The sequence below is a fragment of the Gymnoscopelus microlampas genome, assembly GCF_963454915.1.
Source record: "Gymnoscopelus microlampas genome assembly, chromosome: 7".
NCBI classification, from domain to species: Eukaryota; Metazoa; Chordata; class Actinopteri; order Myctophiformes; family Myctophidae; genus Gymnoscopelus; species Gymnoscopelus microlampas.
The window spans coordinates 10,054,759-10,077,314 of NC_139944.1; the positions used below are offsets into that span (position 1 = coordinate 10,054,759).

General features: G+C 41.9%; 1 protein-coding gene across 2 annotated transcripts; it reads left to right on the forward strand.

Moving 5' to 3' along the window:
* The first annotated feature begins 8,756 nt into the window (after positions 1–8,756).
* On the forward strand, positions 8,757–22,324 carry ccdc51 (coiled-coil domain containing 51). 2 transcript variants are annotated; one of them, XM_084062603.1, is made up of 8 exons: positions 8,757–8,873; positions 10,358–10,446; positions 11,208–11,418; positions 13,222–13,359; positions 14,329–14,493; positions 15,406–15,612; positions 18,784–19,014; positions 19,889–22,324. In XM_084062603.1, the coding sequence occupies exons 2-8, from the start codon at positions 10,442–10,444 to the stop codon at positions 20,333–20,335; spliced, it is 1,404 nt and encodes a 467-aa protein (XP_083918729.1). In that variant the 5' UTR covers positions 8,757–8,873; positions 10,358–10,441; the 3' UTR covers positions 20,336–22,324. The 2 variants fall into 2 exon arrangements, with proteins under 2 accessions (XP_083918729.1, XP_083918730.1); XM_084062604.1 differs by having other exon boundaries at positions 8,795–9,191.
* Positions 22,325–22,556: the final 232 nt, after the last annotated feature.

Sequence of the window (22,556 nt, forward strand, 5' to 3'; positions counted from 1 at the left end):
TCCGACTGGGGTCCGCAGCCAGACACAAACACATGAATATGGGGGTCCTTGACATGACAGTGTTTGAGAGCCACTGGGCTGAACTCCAATGCACTGACCTCATCAGACTCCTCCTCTCTGGCTGGGCCGGGCCCCTGGTCGTCTGCAGCAGCCTCCTCCTCCTCCATCTTCCTCAGTGAGGAGTATCTGTATGAGGCCTCACTGAAAGCACATCAGGTCATTAGTGTCCAGGGACGTGCACAGATAGACTCTTGGTGGCGCTAGAGCACCTGCCCTTTGCCCTCTTGACCAGAAGTGCCCTTTTGAAAAAAGGCACAGCAGGGGTCTTCAAAAGGGGGTCCGGGACCCCTAGGGGGTCCTCAGAGTTACTACAGGGGGTCCGCCAAATCTTTATGTGATATGATTTTTCTTTTTACCATAACCACTCGAAACCTAGCATCCCTTTTCTGAGGAGAACTTTAGCCAAAAATAGATGTAGATCGGCTGTTTTTGGCAAAGAGGTATAGGTGTAGAGGGAAAAAAGAGCGGACCAAGTAAACCAAAAAAAGTATAATTTACTTGAGCACCTGCCCCTCAAAATGTCTGTGCACGCCACTGTTAGTGTCATCACCCAGGGTCATGCTTAGTGTCACTTAGCCAGACCATCAGATTGATACGTCCCAGTGACATCTAAATGCAATTAATGGGCCAAAACTGGGTCGGGTTGAAACAGTTCTGAAATGTTAAAAGAAATAACAGCTTCACAGAACCAATGCAAAGATAGGCCTGTCACAATTATTACATAATCGCATAATCTTATCTGAGAAAATCACAATTATTTTCATACAGTAATCGTTTCAACGTTTAAATGTTTCAAACATCATGCTAAACTCTGGCCAGTTTGAAAAGGCTGCATTACATTAATTCATTATATTAATTCATTATATTATTTACATTCATTCATTATATCGTTGCCGTCGGGCAGAAACCTCTTATCTCCATATTTGTGTGTTTTTTCGTGAATAAACGCCCTACTTGATCATTCTACAGCGTCACAAAAAAGCATCACAAGTAGCAGATCTGTAGATCTGATACTTTTGCTACTTTTGAATTTGAATCCTGAAAAGCAACAGTTTTGGACATATGAGGTTTCCACCCGACAGAGGCGATATTCATTCATTACATTCATTCATTGCGTTGGCTTACTTGACACGGAAGCAGTATTTCTTGATGATCAGCACAGCAGCAATAATTGCTGACAAAATAACAAAGACCACAGATGCAATGATTCCGGGATGCAGCCTTGGTCCTTCCTAGAATTACAACAACACATACATTCGATCATTTATAATAACACATTATGATAATATATAATAACAGCCCATACATCTGATCATATAACAGTCAGAATCAGAATCAACTTTATTGCCACAGGTTGACAGGTGGTGAAGAGGGCAACATTCTTTTTCGTGCAAGCTCCATCATGCATAGTTTTCAGGAAAGGAGGGGGGGGGGGCAAAGAAATAGGTCAAGATTTATGTACAAGGACAAACCTGCATATATAGCATAAATAATAGATATAAGGTGCAAAGGGTAGCAGGTATGTACATGAGGTTAGATGTAAGGTGCAGCAATAAGGTGAGATAAAAAAAAAAGAAAAAGCTAGCCTGCTGCTAGCTTTTTTTGCAGTATGTAAGCCAAGGTGTAGCTCTAGAACGGTAACAGATATGGGGCACAGGCCTTTGTGCAAGAAAAACATATAGCTACAGTATAGTCTTACGTGCTGGTGACACAGTCCACATGGGGTTAAAGTAAACCACATGATTACATGGTGTAAAAGTGGGTGAGTTTTGTGAAAGCTCTCAACATTGCAGTTACAAGAATGAGAATATAAGAGACAATAGAGAGGAAAGGAACACAGAATAACACTATTTTTCACTGTTATATTTGTTTGTTTGTTTTTAAAACTTTTTGCCCATAATGTGATGTCCAAAATAGGGACTGGTTACTATTCGACTACTTTATAAAATTATCGATTAATGCTTTAAAAAAAAAAATGTTGCACCCCAGTTTATTATTTTAAATATATCATTTTAAATGAATTAGTGCATGATTATTTGATCTAATACGTGATTACATGCTACTCGTGGTTCCTAACAATAAAGAATGACAGTATAATAGCCACTGACACATATGTGGACAAATGCAACATATAAACAAATAACCTGATATACTATCCCGTTATATGGCACTTGTTCATCTATTCACTCATTCGGAAATGATCATCTCAAAGTAACTTTAGGCTATATGGTATTTTATTTTCGCAAGGGAGTTATAGGCTATTTCTAGGCAGGGTTTGGTAGGAAAATACCTACGTTGTTACTTGTTAATAAACAGTCAGACTTGTCCTAGCCATATGGATCACAAGACGGTCGTCTGTCATGACCGTCATGGATGAACTTCAAAATAGTGTTTGCACTTTTTCCCTTTTTGACCGGTACATGTACATAAACATTCACATTTTAAATATGAAGTGCTGACCCCATGGCCACGGATGTTACAATTATGTACGGGCCCTCAGAAGTACCCGTGTATTCCGTATTGTTCAATGAAATCATTTTAATCCGATCAATGGCCATTCTCTTCGTATGCTTTCAACTACGCGACCCTATCGGTTGGGAGGTGTATTGCACGTTGACACAGTATAACTCTGTGTGAAATTGGCCATCAATCGGATTAAAATGCTTCTTATTGAACAATAAATAAATAAACAAGGTACTTTTAAGGATCCGTACATAATTGTAACATCCGCAGCCATGGGGTAAGTATTTTATATTTGAAATCTGAACGTTTATATAGATGTACGGACTAAAAAGGGAGGAAGTGCAAACACTGTGTTGAAGTTCATCCATGACTGTCATATAATAATGTATCAGGGCTAGTCCCGACTCCTATCATAACCTTATGTAAATCCAATATTTACCTGCAGATTGGACATGGTTGAGTTTTACAGAAAGTAGGCTAAGTTGTTCTCATTGCCAAGCTGCAGTCATTTGGATCTGATTCCTTAAATTAATGTTTGAGATCTAAATGTTTCAGGGTGTTTTCTATGTTGCTGGGACCTCGATCGTCCATTGCTGTTTACTTCCTGATCTCACCTGTTGAAACCCCGCCCACTGCCAGTGGTGGAAAAAGTACTCATGTCATAGTTACACTCACACTTTTTACTGAAGTAAAAGTATCAGTACTGCAATGTAGAAATACTCTGTTACAAGTGAAAGTCTGGTATTCCAAATTTACTTGAGTAAAAGTATTGGTATCAAAGTGTACTTAAAGTACCAAAAGTAGAAAGTAGGACCACTCATTATGCAGAATTGTCCCATTTCAAGTTTTCAAATGTGTGTCGCATCGTGACGCATTGTGAGCTTGTAGATCTGCTATTTTCAAATGGTCGAAATTGATATAGGGATGAAGTGGTTAATGTGTGTTTTGTAATAATAATCAAAATAACTAAGTAGGCTAAAATAACTACTAGTTTGCAAATAATTGTAGTGGAGTAAAAGTAGCCTACAATATTTGCCTTTCAGATGTAGTGGAGTAGAGGTAAAAGTACTGAAATGAAAAATACTCCAGTAAAGTTAAAACATACCTCAAAATTGTACAGTATTGAGTATATTTTTTTCCACCACTGCCCACTGCATTATACTCTGCGGTGGGACGGTGTTGCTTGCTAAAAAGAACAGATCTGCCAGCAGCTTAGCCTTGTTTGTGTAGATCTGTTCTTCTTTTAGGCAAGTGACACCCTTGTGCAATGGAGTATGAAAGCTTAACCCTTGACTAGCCTTTCACTTTCATCAAGCTATAGCCTATACTAAAAAAAAAGCCTTTAGAAAAGTAACTGTAACAGAGCACATGTTGCTCCTCACCTTTTCTTACTTTACAAAAGAAAAACCTAGCCTATTCTGTTGTACTGTTCCCCATGTCTGTTTTTATCATCACTAGCATTCCCACAACCAAACTATCTGACATGAACAACAAAGCCATTACACACCTAGCACTTACAATAGCAAATGGCTGATCACCTGCTTAATCAATACCTCACAATAAGATACAGAACTTGTGGAGAAAGTTCACTTTAGCAGGAGTTTTGTCCATTCAGCCTTTGCATTATTAAACAAACTGCCTTGCTGACTTGTTGTTTGGACATTATATGTAGTGTCTTTACTGGAGAAGCATGCGGAAAGGCAGGTGGACTACGCCATGGTGGCTTGGGTCACTGACTACCTCACAGACAGATCACAGCATGTGAGGCTTCAGGGATGCAGGTCAGACGTGCATGGTGTGCAATTACACTGTCATCGTCAACTGCATCACAGATGACAACAGGAGTGAGCATGACACCTTGCTACTCTTTTTCACGTTCTGCATCAGGCAGGAGGATTGTATAGGGTGCTGTATACTTGATTCATATTTGTTTGAGGGTGTCTTTATTGTGATGTTATTCGTCTGTGCCTATTGCACTTCTTTACCCTGTGTCTGTAACTTTCATTGCTGTGCTGTCTCTGGCGTCTACATTTCCCCCGGCGGATCAAGGTATCTTTCTATCTCCTCAGTAGATAGATAGACATGGGGAAACAGTAGATTCTACTGTATGTTGTGCTGTGTATTGTCTTTATGTATTCCATGTTGAACAGGTTATAAAACCAAATATCCCTCTGGGGCAATAAAGTCTGATGTAATGTAACTGGCAATTATGGTCTCTTGCTCTCTTTACTACTGCCTCATACATGACAGAACAGCAAATAAACAAACAAAACAAAAAAACACAAACCTTTGCAGTCCTTGTACTCTCCCACGATATACAAACATCTGTTTCCTGAAGTCCTCTTCCATGTCTGTTCCTTTATCAAAAGCATCTGTTTCTACTTTCATTCCTGATGGAGATCAACAGGAATGATCTCCATCAGGAATGAAGGTTATATTCTTTGAGATCTTGTCCTTTGCAGTTCAGTTGGTACAGTATTCTCCCCTCCTGTATGGTGCTGTTTGGTTCCTGGTGGGTATTCACTGATCACATTCCTGTGGTATGCTTTCTCTTCCATCCGAATGAAGGGACCTTCATATGGGCGGCAATCTCCCAGTAATTGTTGCCAGACCCAGAGGGTCGGCCTACATGAGGCTTTGTCGGTCTGTCCCTCTTTCCCTCTTTCCCTCTTTTCCTCTGCACACACGTCATGCGAAGTCCGGCCATTCAGATTTCAACCACTAGGGGTCTGGCAGTACCAGGTCTCCTGGTTCTAGTTTCCTAGCAGTTCCACTACCAGGAAATTCTCTCGTGGCTAATGGTAGTCATGGATAGCAGTTCCCACCTGATGTCCTGTGGGAGTCCAGAATGCTCCAGATCGTACTGATTAACTGCTAGCTTGCACAAAGTCTTCAGACTAGGACTCAAGTCTAAGATGTGCAGGTCATTGGGTTCGGATCCATACCCTGCAAAGAGGATGATACGATTTCCCACCATGCAACAGCACATCATAGACCTCCATGAGGACGGGCCTTTACCCTTGGGCTCGACTCTCCTCCAGGAGAAGGTCTCTGGGTTGAATTTCCACAGATCCTGGAAGGTTCGGCTTAGACGAAAGTTGTGGCCACCAAATATGTACAGCTCTCCATTGTAGGCAAAGGCTGAATGACCCCCACGCTCATCTGGAAGAAGCTGTGGAGAAGGCATGCGCAGCCAGCGTTCGGTCTCTGTGTCGAACACTCTGATGTCGTTGTAGTGGTCCTCAACCTCATCCGCTTGCCCCCCAAATACAAACATCTTTGTACCAATGATGGTGGCAGAGTGACATAACGAAACGGGTGGCAGAGTGCCCCCGGTGTAAATTAAAGACCAGACCATTGCGGTGGTGTCCAACCTGTACATGTTATTGGTGCATCCAGTCAGCCGGTTGTATCCTCCAAAGACGTACATGACCTTCCCCAAGACACAGGCTGAGTGGGCGCACCTCGCCCCTGGAACGCTCCCACTACTCCTGGGCCTGAACCATCCTTCGGTGTCGACATCAAATGCGTAAAGCACGTTGCAGTACTCACTTACGTAAGTAAACCCCCCCCAGATGTAGATGGTATCTTCTATCAGCGCGGCTGTGTGGCCGTAGCGCATGCGGGGGACCTCAGGGGGACGACCCCCTCGTCCAGTTGTCACCAGAGGAAACTCTGTCCAGCGTAAGGATACTGTGTTGAAGACGTGCACACCGATCTGATCACTGTCGGCTATGTTACTGTGGCCTCCAAAGGAGTACAGCCTGTCCCCCACTGGCACAGCAGCGAGAATGATTGTTTTCGGTCCACCTTCCAGGTGCACAGTCCAGTGCAACATTTCACGTTCCAACACGTCCAAGCATCAGTGGCCTCTTGAATCTTAAGCTTTAACACCATTAAAATGCACTACCCCTTATATTTGGACAGTGGCAAAAACATCACGTAAAGCTTGGCCAATACGCGAGGCCGATGCCTTAGGTCGGCCAATCAAGGAAGCCAATGTGTCACTAGCCCCTGTGCCACGAAGCACAGTCTGTTGGTCACTGTCTAATAAAGGCATTGTTGCAGCGTGGTTCTTGTAGTAGGCAAGCCATCTAGAAATGTCTGAGCCATGTCAATACTCTTTCATCCTCGCACACACCACTCGTGTCATTTCCTCACTCGTTAGCCCCGCCTCCGATTGAGTAGGAGAGGCAAGGATCGATGAATTGATCGAGAATGCTTTAAGGAATGGGAACGCAAGTGTCACACAGCTGGATTGCTGGACCACTCTGGAGGGCGGCATGGATCCGGTCAATGGGGCCAGGGGCCCCTGGGGTCGTGAGGCTGATTGATAATTCACTAAATTGTATGGGTTAGTGCTCAAATATGCGGGCCCCATAGCCAATACATAATACAATACAGGCCCATCCTAGGCTGTCTGACTAACATACCTGACAAGTATTTTTAAGATATTTTTAAATGCAAATAAATATAATGTAAAGACTGTAAATCCTGTGTGATAAAATGTCTACAGGTGCTTCCTTGACCCACACATGCCTTACAACTTGAGTAGTGTGTGTTTCTGTGCCTAGCCGACTGCCTGTTCTGGGTATGTGGGCCCGGGGTCTCCTAGAGTCTAAATCCGTCCCAGTGTGGAGGAGCATTGTGATATCCTCGCTTCCAAGTGGCTTGGGGAGCCAACATTTTTGTATTGGGATTTAGAAATATTTAACTTCAACTTCGTAATGGACGTGAATATCATTGTCCAAATATGGACTTATACGTAATGGATATGTCATGGATCAGTGGTTCCCAAACACTGGGTCGGACCCATTTGTTTGTTGTGGAAAATGTTTTATGGGTTGCGAGTAAATTATATATTTGTTTCCTCTAAATTCTTTCAAAATTATAATTCTTAAAGAATTGTCAAAAAAAAAACATAAAACATTATAAAAACTACAGAGATCATGGTGTGTGTGTGTGTGTGTGGGGGGGGGGGGGGGGCAGGGGGCGTAAGGCCTTGTTTGTTTGACACATTTTAAGCATGTTGCACAAAATCATAACTTGCTTTCATCCTTCGTTTGCCTGTATGTTCTTAAAGTCATATCCGTCCAACATGTCATACAGTAAACATGTTTCAGCTGAATTTTGCTGCTCCAGCTTGTGGAATGGTCCACAAGCTGGAGCTTGTAGATCGGCTATTTTCGCTCTGTTGTACGACGACAAAATAGGACACAAATGCATTAAAAAACATGGAGATGCAAGGTTTCCGTCCGACAGCGACGATATGCTATGTGTATGAATATATATATATATATTTATTTGTATTGTTATTATTTTACTCGTTTCTACCGTGTCTATTTCTTTTTTTCTCTTGCTTTTTACTCTCCTTACCTCTTCCTTCCCACAAAAACCAAAAGTCGATGGAGCGTGCGCAAGGAGAAAAAAAGAGGAATAAGGAATTACACCTACTTCTTTACACCTTTAAACCTGTCATGTGACAATAGGCTCTATGCACAGCAGCTATATTGGAAAGAAATTGGGCCTCTTCCTTACTTCCTTCACAGGAGTTAGTTACCAATGCTTCTAATAAAGGCTCTGTTCCATTTTAGAGACACATGGTTCTCAAACTTTTTAATTTCAAGGACCCCCATTACTCTGAGAGTGTACAAATGGTAAATGGAACCAAATGGACCCTTGGAACCAAATGGACCCTTTTATGGGTCCATTTGGTTCCATTACTACACTCTCAAAGTTACACACCCGTAAGGGGGTCATATCATATGGAACCCCCTCAAGGAACCATTAGGGTCCCTGGAACCCAATTTGAGACCCACTGGTAGCAGAGTGTTTCCAGTGAGCCAGCATGAACAATATCAGCACCCTGACTCTGTTTGACCAGAATGGAACAGAGCCTTCATTAGTATAAAATTGCTAAAGGACCCCAACGGAAACAAGTCCGCAAGGACTTTTTTGGTCGGACCTTTTAGACAAAAGTTTTATAAATGTAGCTGTGTTGTTTTACATTCTTTTGCCTAATACAAATTTCAATCAATCAAAAACCTGTAAGGAAGAAGCCTAATTTCTTTCTTATATGGCTGCTGTGCATAGAGCCTATAAGGATGATTCTAAGCTTGTTCAAAAACAAAATCCTTTTATGTTGAAAGTGTAAAGCTCGTTGAACCGTATACTTTTATTCTGAAGGTGTGCCAAAGTCACTATTTTGGTGCGCATGCGGACTCGAACCCTCCGGGCTATGTTGTTTCCTGTGCTCGTGGATGTACAAAATGCTGCTAGGACGTTTACTTGACATAAAGTCTCATGTATGGATAAATAACCGTATCGTGGAGAGCCGTGAGGATGAACCGGTATGACTCTTTGAACATGTTGGATACAAAGCACAAGGTTAACGTGGTATACAATGTATACTGTACAGACTGTATGATACAGTTGGCAACAACGTGCGGCTAGTAGATTCTGGGGAAGTAGTCAAGTTCACCCCTGGAAACAGATGCTTGTCGTTGCTGTCAGATCCAATGTAGTTATTATTTAGTCACAAGCTCTTGTTATTTGGATAAAAACGGACTTAACCAGCACTGACACTCTTTTATTTTATTTATTTTTTATTCAAAAATGTCAAATCTACTAGATCTGTGAGCTTGTTTGCTACTCGCTTTTATGACGAAGTAAGTACATTCATTTATTTACGAAACAATAACTTGTAATATGGACATACAAGGTTTCTGTCAGACTAGTATACATTATTCTGCTTAATCGTGTTATATGAAATTATATAATATATTTAAAACAGTTCTAAGTTACTATTGTCTCCGCCAGGCCGACAGGCATGGTCAAGACTGTTTTGCACCCTGTCCGTCATTCTGTCTGTGAACAGCTAATCTCCGGCACTGTTGGCTTGATTGCAGCGAAACTGTGCACACACACTCCTTGGATGCCAGAGCAGAATCTCCGCCCCAAATCTTTCACATGGGCCTGTTATAGCGCCACCAGGAGGCCGATTTGTGCAAAACACATTTATGGACAGTATGGCCTACAGATTCTGTCCAAACATCACGCAAATCGGTACACAGTATCTCTATAGTCATTCAACTAAACTGTTATTTCAGATTTTTCATATTCCATGCTGATTGGCTAAGATTGGCTTCCAAAGTTTGCAGGAGTGCTCCGTTTTGAACAAAAGGCCTCAAATTAAACATTTCCGAGAAATTTTGCATGCACATTCACATTACGTGGAGGAACAAATGCCACCCTTTAAAAAATGACCCTATTATAGCGGCACCAGGAGGCCGATTTTTCATATTCCATCCTGATTGGCGAATTCGGGTTAAAAACATACATAACCAATTATGCCCTATTTAATTAAACAAATCAGAAAAAGTATCATGAAGAAAAAGAATAAACCTGCACACTCATCTGCTCCAATGTAATTTAATGACATAAGTATGAGCCAAGGCTCGAAACCAATGTCAAGGCCTTCGAGCCAAGGCTGGAAACTTTGTCATTAAATTACATTGTATCTGACAGGAAATAAACTTGGACACAAACTGTTCACTAGCAACGCATTGTGAGCTAAAAGATACGCTATTTGTGGTGAAGGGATTTGGTTTAGAAGGGGGAAAAATTAGGCTAAGTATAAGACCCTGGGTGGACCCTGGTCGACAAAGCTTCTAGAAAGAGAATGTGACGTCACCCCATTGAAAGTAATGGCAAAAACCTCTCAAGATTACGCCACCTGTCCATTGAACGGTTCCCCAAGCTATATAGGATTTAAATGATTGAATTATTGGTTAAACTTCACTGATTGTATTCCTTTCCCATCCTATCTTTGTAGGTGCTTCCTGTAATGTCTCTTCTGCAGCAGTGAGCCATAGGAACTACATATCTTATATAGTTCTTCTTTGAATTGTTCACTCCAATGAGGTATGTCTTATATAATCAACGACACACCAGCCTGGAAAATTAAGAAAGATAAAAACATGCAAAATAATAAATGTATGGATTGATATACAACTGCGTTAGCCTATGTTCTCATAGCAAACACTCAGGACGGCCGTGGGGGCGTGTTTGGACGCAACGTGTCACTCAAGACGGCTGTGGGGGCGTGTTTGGATACATCGTGTCATTCAAGATAGCTGTGGGGGAAGTGTTTGGGTTCAAGGGGCGCAGCCTTAGAGCCTAGTGCGGCATAATTTCTAAGCACGCCCCTGGGAACATAGCCGATCTACGAGCTTTTAGAACTGCCATTTTCACAATTACGTTTTTTTGTTTGTTTCTGATTTGTTAAAATGTTTTGAAATTTAAAAAAAAATGTAAAGAAAAAAAGGATATTTACCCGTGACCCATAAAAATGGGTTTGTGACCCAAACATGGGCCCTGACCTTAGCATGTTGATGTTGATGCTAAGATAAGAACGACGCAAATATTGTGAAAAGGCATTGGAGCTTGTAGATCTGCTATTTTCACAATATTTATCTGTTCAAACAACATACTGCCTCAACTCCTTCAATTCCAAGATAAGTGCTAGTCAGGGGAGGCGGGGTCCCCAGTTCAAATAATGATTCTTTTGGGGGGTCGCAGCCTGAAAAGGTTGAGAACCACTGTCATAGATGACTGATGTCACAGGCTGGCCACATGGAAGCCAGGCTGTCTTGTTTACGTGTTGATGTTTGTTGTTATTTGAGGTACCGAGGTGCTCCCATCCCTGCATGGAGCCATGGGACCTGCTGCCTGCACCACTTCTCCCTTCCTGGATGTCTGTCAGGAAGAGCCCCTATTGGCCGGACCTACAGCACTCACCCTCAGACCACACCCCCTCCACCGGGTAACTCCACCCCACCCGAGGATAAGGGAGGGGCCGAGTTAATGAAGGAGCGCGCCTTGGCTGCCTTACAGGTATATTAGTTCTGAATAGGGAAACACATTCAACTGTACCTTTTTTATTTGGTGTTCATGATTAATATTACTACTTACTATTATTATTATTATCATATCATTCAGATGATATCAGAGTACGAGCAAATACTAAAATATGTTTAAAATATATATTTTTGTTTTTGCTCTATGTTCCAATAGTAATCATTGTGTTCAGTAACAGGGATCTATCTCCCTGTCTGTCCAGCTCTTTAGTCAACAGCAAATTTCAGTTCACGATACCAATTTCATCCAATCAGGAGAGAAAATATATATAAACTAGAAAAAGTGCTCCTCGGAGCACAAGTCTCCGCCAGCAGACTTGTGTTGGGAATGTTGGGAATGTTCTAATTCTTACAAAAAATAGAACATGTTACTGTGTCATAGTAACATGACACAAGTGTCCTATCCGTCTGTATAAGTGTCCTATCCGTCCTGTCTGTATAAGTGTCCTATCCGTCCTGTCTGTATAAGTGTCCTATCCGTCCTGTCTGTATAAGTGTCCTATCCGTCCTGTCTGTATAAGTGTCCTATCCGTCCTGTCTATGTAAGTGTCCTATCCGTCCTGTCTGTGTAAGTGTCCTATCACTCCTGTCTATGTAAGTGTCCTATCCGTCCTGTCTGTGTAAGTGTCCTATCTGTCCTGTCTGTGTAAGTGTCCTATCCAATTGTTACAGTATCCGCCATTTCTCAGCCATTTCGTGATTATTCCTGTCTTACCTTACTAAAAAAAAAGAGTCTTAGCCTCTTTCAAAGTGACAAATGTATGTATAGGCCGCTATACGTCACTAGCCAATCAGATCACACTATTTCACCGTATTGTCACGTGTCACGTGAGGCTTGACCAATGTTATGTCTCCTGGCGGAAAGTGAAAACAATGTCTCCTGGCGGAGACAATCTAATGTTGGGAATGTTCTAATTTTTATGTTCTAATTCTTACAAAAAATAGAACATATTACTGTGTCATAGTAACATGACACAAGTGTCCTATCCGTCTGTATAACTGTCCTATCCGTCCTGTCTGTATAAGTGTCCTATCCGTCCTGTCTGTATAAGTGTCCTATCCGTCCTGTCTGTATAAGTGTCCTATCCGTCCTGTCTGTATAAGTGTCCTATCCGTCCTGTCTATGTAAGTGTCCTATCCGTCCTGTCTGTGTAAGTGTCCTATCACTCCTGTCTATGTAAGTGTCCTATCCGTCCTGTCTGTGTAAGTGTCCTATCTGTCCTGTCTGTGTAAGTGTCCTATCCAATTGTTACAGTATCCGCCATTTCGTGATTATTCCTGTCTTACCTCACTTTGAAAGAGGCAAAGACTCTTTCAAAGTGACACATGTATTTATAGCCCGTTATATGTCACTAGCCAATCAGATCACACTATTTCACCGTATTGTCAAGTGTCACGTGAGGCTCGACCAATGTTTGCTTGGCTGACGGAAAGTGAAAACAAACTCTCCTGGCGGAGACAACAAGTGAAATGGGATGTAATAAAAAAGCAAAAAAAAAAAAGCAGACATAATTGGAACTGGAACATGATAACATTTCACTTGATCGGTTCTCTCTCCTGATTGGATGAAATTGGCAAACCCACCTGAAAACGTATTTTTTTGTTTACTGAAGTGCTGGAGAGAGACCCCTGTTACTGAACAAACACTCTTTATACTATAGAAATGATTACCATCAGAATATAGAGCTTTAACTTTTTAACCATGAACTTAAAGTTTTTTTTTTTTGTGTATTTAATTTTTGTTTAAATAGTTTGAATAAGTATTTTTCTCCTCCCTCAGCATGCAGGTGTGTTGGGTAGACAATGGGGCCAGCGGTCAGCTCAGACTGCAGGGGCGTCCATCAACTACTGGTGGGAGAGGTACGAGGACTTTGTGGGCATCACTGACGTCCGATATGCACAGAAACAAGTCGCTGAGGTTAGTCATCATTACTGTCGGGCAGAAACCTCTTATCTCCACATTTTAACTTTTTGTGTTTTTTCATAAATTAATGCCCTACTGGATCATACTATAGCGTCACACAAAAGTAGAAGATCTGCAAGATTTGATGCTTCTTTTGGTGGTTTTGAATCCTGAAAAGTAACAGTTTTGGACATATGAGGTGTCCACCCAACAGAGATGTCATACAGTAAAACCTCATTTATACTACAGTAACACAAAGCAAAGTGACTGAGGTTAGCTATGCAGTAAAACCTCATTTATACTACAGTAAAGCACAGTGACTGAGGTTAGTTATGCAGTAAAACCTCATTTATACTACAGTAACACAAAGCAAAGTGACTGAGGTTAGCTATGCAGTAAAACCCCATTTATACTACAGTAAAGCACAGTGACTGAGGTTAGTTATGCAGTAAAACCTCATTTATACTACAGTAACACAAAGCAAAGTGACTGAGGTTAGCTATGCAGTAAAACCTCATTTATACTACAGTAAAGCTAGACTCACACTACAAGATGGGGGGGGGGCATTTTCAGATGTTATTATTCTAGCCAGGTGTTAAATGCACCACCCTGATTGCTACACCTGTCCATAGTTTCATAAAGCATCATTTATCTACTCGATCGGTGTCGCTTGCCAAAAAGAACATAAAGTGGTCAGGACGGACGAGTGAGAGCCTATATCAACAAGCTACACTGCATACGCTACATGTTTATGGAAACACATGAACGTGAAACATGTTTCACGGCGCGGTTCGCTTAGTTCCTGTAAAGTGCCAGTTTTGGACATAAGTCGGTTTCCACCCGACTGTCCCGACAGAGACGATATATATAACGACTGATATATAACTAACTACTATGCTCAGAATGGACAAACCATCAGTGCCGGAAGAAGTACTCAGATTCTCTTTGTCTGTCTATCCGTGTGTCTGTCTGTGTGTCTGTCAGGCCGAGGCAGCCTTCATGATATCCAGAGGTGTGGTGCGGGACGCAGACGGCAGGCTGGAGACCATGCGGGCCAGGCTGAAGGAGGTGAGGAACAGGCTGGACCGCGTGGGCAGAGAGGAGGCTCATTTTGTGGAACTGGTCACCCAGGAGCACAGCCTACGACAGGTAACCATAACCTCTTATCTAGTCATTCACTGAACCTGAATGTGTCCGTGGATTAAAGTTCTCAGTCGCCACGACTGATGTCAGTCTTTCGGATTCCATAGAAGCCAGCATGTCTTCTATGGAAGCATGTTGCTCAGCTAAAATGGAATCTTAGAAAAGATCACCAGCACTCGCTTTGATCCTTTTAGGATTTCTTGTTTATTTAGTCAGTCATAAGCCCCAGCAGCAGATCATACACGAAGGACGTTTCGGCCCGCCGGCCTTCTTCAGCGTGATTTATTCTTAAGAGGTTAAGGCCTCAGTCTGTGATTTATTCACCTGGTAGACAGTATGAAGAACAGCAGGACCAATATTACTAAAACATCATCATTTTACATGAAACAGCGCTAGTGTGCGGGGGCTCCTTTCACACTGTTTCACAAATCACACATTAGGACTTGGCCATACAGAATGTTATCAGTGATGAGATTTTATTGTGCTTTAATCCATGTGTCTGTTGTCTATGCATGTGGAATAAACTTCCCACTGCAGTCAAAATTGCAGACTCACCCCCAATTTTCACTCACCTCTTCTCCACCTCATCCCCTAGCACTTCACTTTCCTTCTACCCATTCTTGCTAAGTTCTGCCTCGATGGATGCCTAGTGACTGACCAACATATGGCTACTATGCAGACATGCTGTATCTTGGTCACTCATTTTAATGTTTTTTTTGTTTTGTTTCTTAGATAAGTTTTACTCAACCGCAACTATTAACAATGTGATTTAGAAAGCATTGCTCTGGATAAGAGCGTCTGCTAAATGCCTAAATTGTAACTCGGGTACCATCCGTCCGTCCGATCGACTTGACGTGTGTGTCGCCGATGTGCTGTGCGATGTGGGATACATTGTGTTACATTCCCCTGTGTCTGTAGGAGGAGCGTCTGTTGCAGAAGGCCTGCGACGACGCGTCGGAGTCCGAGAGAGAGAAGTTTGCCGTGTTCTCGGCCTGCGTCAGGGAGAGTCACGAGAAGGAGAGGACCCGCGCCGAACAGACCAAGAACTGGTCCATCATTGGCTCCGTGCTGGGAGCTCTGATAGGGGTCATGGGGTCAACATACATCAACCGCGTTCGTCTCCAAGTAAGGATTTCTTAAATGATTATTTGTAGGGATGTCCGATTTTATCGGCCTCCCGATATTATCGGCCGATATTAGCATAAAAATTGATATCGGGAAAATATCGGTATCGGTTTTTGAAAAAAAAAAAATTTTTTTTTTTTTTTTTTTTTTTTTGCTTTATAAATAAGTTACAGGAGTTCTTACTGTATATGGTGTGTGTGATATGAAATTTGAGCTTACCCTAATCACAATAATCCCCGCATATATCGGTATCGGTTGATATCGGTATCGGTAATTAAGAGTTGGACAATATCGGTATATCGGTTATCGGTAAAAAAGCCAATATCGGACAACCCTAATTATTTGTTATTTAAAGGATTTCAAGCAGTGGCTCTCAAACATTTACATTTCTAGGACCCCAATTAACATTTATACACTCTCATAGTTACAGACCTGTAAGTGTCCATTTGGAACCCCTTCAAGGAACCTTAAGGGTCCCACTTTTGAGAACCACTGATTAAGGATTATTTAAATAAAGGGCCATACTGGTCAGTATTCCAAAAAAGCTCACGCAATATCTTCTACCAAAAGAGATTGCTACAAGAAACAGTGCATCCTAAATCATCTCTGTCGGGTAGAAACCTTGTATATCCAAAACCCTTACTTTTCAGTAAAAAAAGGACCTGTGTTGAGTGAATCCAGTGTACTTATTATTTAGTCACAAGCTCTTGTTAATATTTTTTTATTTAAATTCAATATTTATCAAACTCAAACATCCGGCGCTGCTGAACTGAAACCAGTATACAACATTCAATGAAGACTAGACATCAAACACAATACAGGATATGCAAATATAATTGAACACTAGCCATGTAGCATATTTGACTTACCATTGCTGATATTATAAGTGCTTTCGCCTGCTTTTCTTGAAGGCGACGTGCTTTATAAAGACGATAAATCCAACTTGTTGCAGCAGCAGGGGTGCACACTAACGGCCGCCCGACTGCCACGTGGCAAGTAAATAAAACGTTTGGGCAAGTGGAGTTTGCTTTCAGGTTGTGGGGCTTCCCCACAACCTGAAAGCAAACTTAATCATCTTAAGTTCGCTATAAACACAAAACACACACACACAAACACACACACAGTGTCACACACACACACACACACACACACACACACACACACACACACACACACACACACACACACACACACACACACACACACACACAGCGTGCAGTTGGGTGAGCTCTGGAGAAAACAGCTTATCTACGAAATCACTAAGTGTTTTATTAAAGTTATCATAAAGTGTTGAAGACACCCGCATGCAATGGTCCCACACAGCTGACTGTGCACTATCTGCACTATGCTGTCAGTGCTTCAATCTTGCGTCGTCCTGTCTTTGTTGGAAAGACCCCTTTGAAGGTGCCATGATTTGTCTTGTGGTGCTGTATAAAATTGTATTCCTTGCAAGCTGGCAGTCAACTCTTAATTATTGCTGAACACAACACAGCTTTTGATTGGAGCAACCAGGTATAGGATGAACGCAGGAATGGACAGCAAACTTCTCAATTCCTCTTTAAATGCCCTGTTAGTCAACTTTCTTATTTATGCTTTTGGGTAGTGCTATTTTCTCTTATTCTTCTTAACTTGCAGGTTGAATGTTTAGCGAACTCAAACAAGCAGGCTGCATAGTGTAGCTCTCTTACCAGCTGCAGCCAATCAGTCCAGTAATGACAGCCCAGTCTATAGACCAATTATTTGTTTACTAACATTGAGCCTGGACGCACAGGTGATTGTTTCACGCAATCAATTCCCAACCTGTTTCGGGGTGCACTGGTTTCAGCACACCCCAACCCCCTCTTGTGTGTGTTGGCTAGTGAGACGCGTCCTAACGAGACCTGATATAATGGGTTTCGTTGCGCGCATACTGGCTGCGTGCAGCCAGTGTGACGTCGTCTGTTAAGGGGTCTATGCTCCGTTGTACAACGGCGTTGCGCACACTATTTCTGTAACACTGACACCGTTGTATGATGAAGTCTAAATTGTGCTTAATAATGTGATGTGTGTTGTAGGCCTATGTCTGAACCCACTACCTCAGTAGTCAGCATAAGTACTGCCCTCAATGATGCACTATCCACTGAGCTACCTCATGTTCTTATTTGAGAGGTTAAAACTAGATACTAGTATATTATTTACATCTGTGTGTCATGACTTGATTGTTTATTCCTGTGACTTTTACTAAAACTTTAATACTTTTAACGGAACAGGATGAGTAAGGAAACATTTCAAGCATGCAAGTATAAAGTAAAAAAATATTGTTCAAATGAACGATAACTCAATCATTTTATAATGGACGATTTACTTTTCGGTCAAGTGGGCAAGACCTGTGGACAAGTAGAATATGACCTGTATTTGCCCGAAGGGCAAGTGCTTCTGTTCTGAGACATTAGTGTCAACTCCTGAACAGGTCATGTGTAATTCAACGTTAACTTTAATGTCCATTGAATATATGACCTGAATATAAACAACAGAGTAGTGTTATAAACAAGGCTTAAGCCTTATTTATACTCTGTTGCACGATGGTCCCTTGCCAAAATGAACTGATCTACAAGCTATTATCAGCGCCAGTTATTTTCCAGATGGTTTGGTCTGTTTTCATGCATTATTGTCCTTAGTCTGATTTCTGATAATTCCCAGCTTGGAAAATTATCTCCCCACACTTGTGTTTGAAATAGAGAGAGATATTCTGAGTTCATTGTCAACATTAGGAAACAGAGTCTGGAGACTGTTGCTTTTTATAGTAAGAGCAGCTCTCTTGAGGGAACTCCTGACATTTGGGTTCTGGCCAATAGTGGACAGTAACAAAGTACATTTACATGAGCGTGTTAGATTGGCTATTTTCATAACTTTAACAACTTATCTCCAGATTTTAACTTTTTATGTTTTATCGTAAATGATAGCCCCACTTGATCATACTACAAAGTCACATAAAAGCATCAAAAAAAGTTACAGATCTGCAAGCTCAAAACGCGGTAAATCTGTTACTTTGGCTATTTTTGTATTTAAATCCTGAAAAGTAACAGTTTTGGACATGCGGCTTCCACCCGACAGACGATAACGAAGTGGGGCATTCATTTAAGACAAAAACATTTTTAAAAAATGACATATTGTTCCATTTCTTCTTCCTAGGAGCTGAAGACCTTGTTGCTGGAGGCCCAGAAAGGTCCCGTTAGCTTACAGGAAGCGCTGCGCGTCCAGGCAGGAAACCACCACTCTCAGCAGGAGGAGCTGAGGTCCATCATCGGCAACCTCAGGGAGGCCCTGGAGGACAGACCTGCGTCCCAGAAGGAGGAGGACCGTGTCCCCCAGCAGCCAAAGGACAGCTCTGGGGACGGCACAGGAGCGCCCCTGAGCCCCCAGGTCTGTGTCTCTTTACTTAGGCCTGTGGTAATTATGACGTAATCGCCTGATCGCAATTATTTGAGATAATCATTATTTATCATTATTTGGCGTGATCGTCATAATGGCTAATGTAGAAGATAATGTAGTGTTTTTTCCCCTTTTGAAAGTATAAACTTGTTAATTATAAAGCCTGTTTTGGCTTTACATTATTGGTACCAGTTATTGTCAGTAATTTCTGTGTATTTTTATTTAACCCATTAAAACCGGGAAAGCATCCGTGTCATTTTAGATTCTAGCGTTGGCTATTCAAAAATAGCAGATATACAAGCTCACAGCGCGTCTCTTCGTGCCGCGCTGTGCGCTTGCACAGCTGCTATTTTTGAAAACTCTTGAAAGTGATTACTGATTTAGAAGGCATTTGTAGAATCGGCCTCATGTCTTAATGGGTTAAGTTATGTTTGTTAACAATGCCTAAAAGGTAAACAGAAATGTCATTTTCATTTATACGTTCCCAATGCCAAAAACACAATTAAAACTAGAAAATGTGCTTCTCGGAGCACAGGTCTCCGCCAGTACTGTTCCTGATTAATCCTGTCTTACCTATTTATATTACATATTGTCACGTGTCACTTGACCAATGTTAGCTTGGCTGATGGAAGCTCACTTCAAAAAATATAAATGATTTTTTGAAGTGACACACCTATTTATAGGTTTCTATTTCGTCATGCGTCTCGCTAGCCAATCAAAGCACACCCTTTCAACATATTGTCACGTGTCACGTGAAGCTTGACCAATGTTAGAGACGAAAACATACTCTCCACCTCTGGCGGAGACAATCATTCACTGTTGTTCGCCAAATGAATCAACAAAAATGTCATGCTCTCGACGACAGCCCTACGCCTTACACGACGACGCCTTGAAGGAGCTGGCCGTCGGCACCCAGAGAACCCAGACGCTGGTGGAGTCCCTGCGGCCGCGGCTGGACGAGCTGGAGGTGGGAGTGGGCCGGTTAGAGAGCCAGCTGTCGTCGGTGAGGGGCCTGGTGGAGACCGTGGAAGACCGCGGGAGGCTGGTGGTGGCGGTGACCGCCGCGAAACGCGAGCAAACGCAGCCGCCGCCGCGGCTCGAGGAGGAGCCGTCGGCGACGTCGGCGCGGCTGCAGAGGTCGGAGGAACAGGCTCGGGCGTTCGAAGAGGAGGTGGTGGACAGACTGGAACGCAGCCAGAGGATGCTGGGGGAGCAGGTTCAGAGGAACACGGTGTATAACGCGGTGTTTACCTACACCGCCGCTGCTCTCACCGTGCCCGCCCTCTACCTGCTGCTCAGAGGGACCGGCTGAACCTAATCGTAGCACAAAGTAGGAGCGTATTCGTTTAAAAAACTGTTTTGACCACACGTTCAACCCGGTGTCCCCTATTTCTGTCGTGTCATTATAGGCAAGAGTTTTTCCAAAAATGGCTAAAATAGCCAAATCTATAAGCTTGTAACACTTCCAGAAGTCATCAATGTGTCTGTATAAGGTCAAATGTGTCCGTGGCAAGGCTTGTCCATGGCAAATGTTTTGTTTTGAACAAAAAATATATATAATATATGAAAAACCTTTTTTCTTTTTACTACATAAGAACATGATGTTCTTATTTTGTTCACGTAATGTGCGATGAAAGCACTGACTGTGCTAATATGACCAATTATTGAAGTGCCAGTTTCCGTGTTTTCCTCAGAATAGGTAGGACACTGATTTAGGGAATATTATAATAAGAAAAACAATGTGTAGCAAATTGGCATATATGCACTATGGTACATTAGGAGTCCACTAGTATACATTTAGTGCTAGGTCTATGCATTTCTGGTAATGCTATTGGCTGTTCATTTTGTATGTCCGTGACAAAAATGTAATTCTGATGAAAATGTCCATCACAAGCCAGCACGTGATGATACTGGGTGGCATTACACTTACACACGTTGTGAGCTTATAGATTGGCTATTTTTGCCGTAAGACACCATCGTACAACGAAGCATAAAGTAGGCCTTAACTCACTGAGTGCCAGAATTATTTCTGTCTATTTCTGGCCAGTGCGATATTATTATTATTATTTTTTGCTTAGGATAAGTTATAAGTTATAAGTTAAACAAGGAGTGGATGGAGCTGCAAATCTTCAGATAATGATATATTGGGTTCTGATCATTTTTTTCCAAAAAGTTTTTTTCTTTCAAAAACACGTCAAACACGTCATTGGCACGTTGCGCCATTGCGGTAAAACACGTGAAACACGTCAATGGCACTCAATGAGTTAAGTGGTCAATAAAATCATGTTTTTGTCCATCGACTCCACGGAGCGTGCGGCTGCTCTTTCTTAGCAAACCAACACCTGTCCTGTGTGTTTTCACCTAGCCTCCTAACGAGCCACATAAAACACCTGCTGTTCCGAACGTCTTATTCGCAATAGAGCTTTTACGATCGAACTTTGATGAAGTTTGGGAACATAACAGGTCGTCTCGACACATTGTTCATGGAGTCCCCCTGTGCCAAATTTGTCTGTAAAGCCCGATTCGTGCTTGGTTGCGCGTCGGTGTCGAGCGTTGGCTATAGCGTTGGCTATTCAAAAATAGCGTTGGCTATAACGTTGGGTATTCAAAAATAGCAGATCTACAAGCTCACAGTGCGTCACTTCGTGCTGCGCTGTCAGCTTGTAGATCTGCTATTTTTGAACATTCTTGAAAAATCTTGAAAGAACTACCGGTTTAGAAGGCATTTGTAAAATCGGCCTCAGATCTTACTGGGTTAAAACTGCAATCCATAAACTCACAACTGGGATTTGAACCCGGGGTCTCCCGGGCACTCGTGCCAATAAGACTTCCCCCGCTTGGCCTGGGGGAGATATTGGGCTCATGAGTTTCAGGCAGTACCACTTGTCAACCAGTAGGTGTCCTGCCTGACACCAGGGTCTAATTGTCTCAATGGAAGAATAGGGAGACCACCTCCATCCACTGTGGATGTACTAGTTATATAATATTGTATTAACATACTCTACCACACACAGATTGGTTAAAAATCTATCTTTATTAATTTAAAATAAGTTCCGGATTGCACCTTTAAGGTTGAGATACAGTGATGAAACTTTATTGGCCCTCTGAAGGGGAAATATAGTTTAGTACTTGAATACTATTTATTTGGGTCCAAATTGAATCGATAATAATTATGTGTAGACTCACATAAATAGTTGTTTACAGGAACATGTAATCATGCACTGATTAAATGACTGTGATTATTGTTGTTATGTCTATTAAAAGACAACTTAAACATGAATTAAATGTGCCATATCTCATTCACTTTCTGTCAAAGGTTTACTACTACTACTCTATAACCACAAACACCAGCAATTCATTTATAAACACTCAATAGTTTTTTTTTTTTTTTTTTGATCTGTCATTTTGAAGGAAATAGATTATTTAACTTCATGCTGAGTTGTATTGTCAGTTTGAAGAATATGAAACTTTCGCTTTAAAGAAGTTGGTTTGACTTTCAATTGAAGGTAGTCATAGGCAGGGTGTAGTCCCAC

Excerpts from the sequence above, each read along its gene's own strand:
- ccdc51 (XM_084062603.1), top strand. Across the intron at positions 11,419-13,221 it reads GCGCCTTGGCTGCCTTACAG|CATGCAGGTGTGTTGGGTAG; the intron begins GTATATTAGTTC and ends CTCCTCCCTCAG. Across the intron at positions 13,360-14,328 it reads CACAGAAACAAGTCGCTGAG|GCCGAGGCAGCCTTCATGAT; the intron begins GTTAGTCATCAT and ends TGTGTCTGTCAG.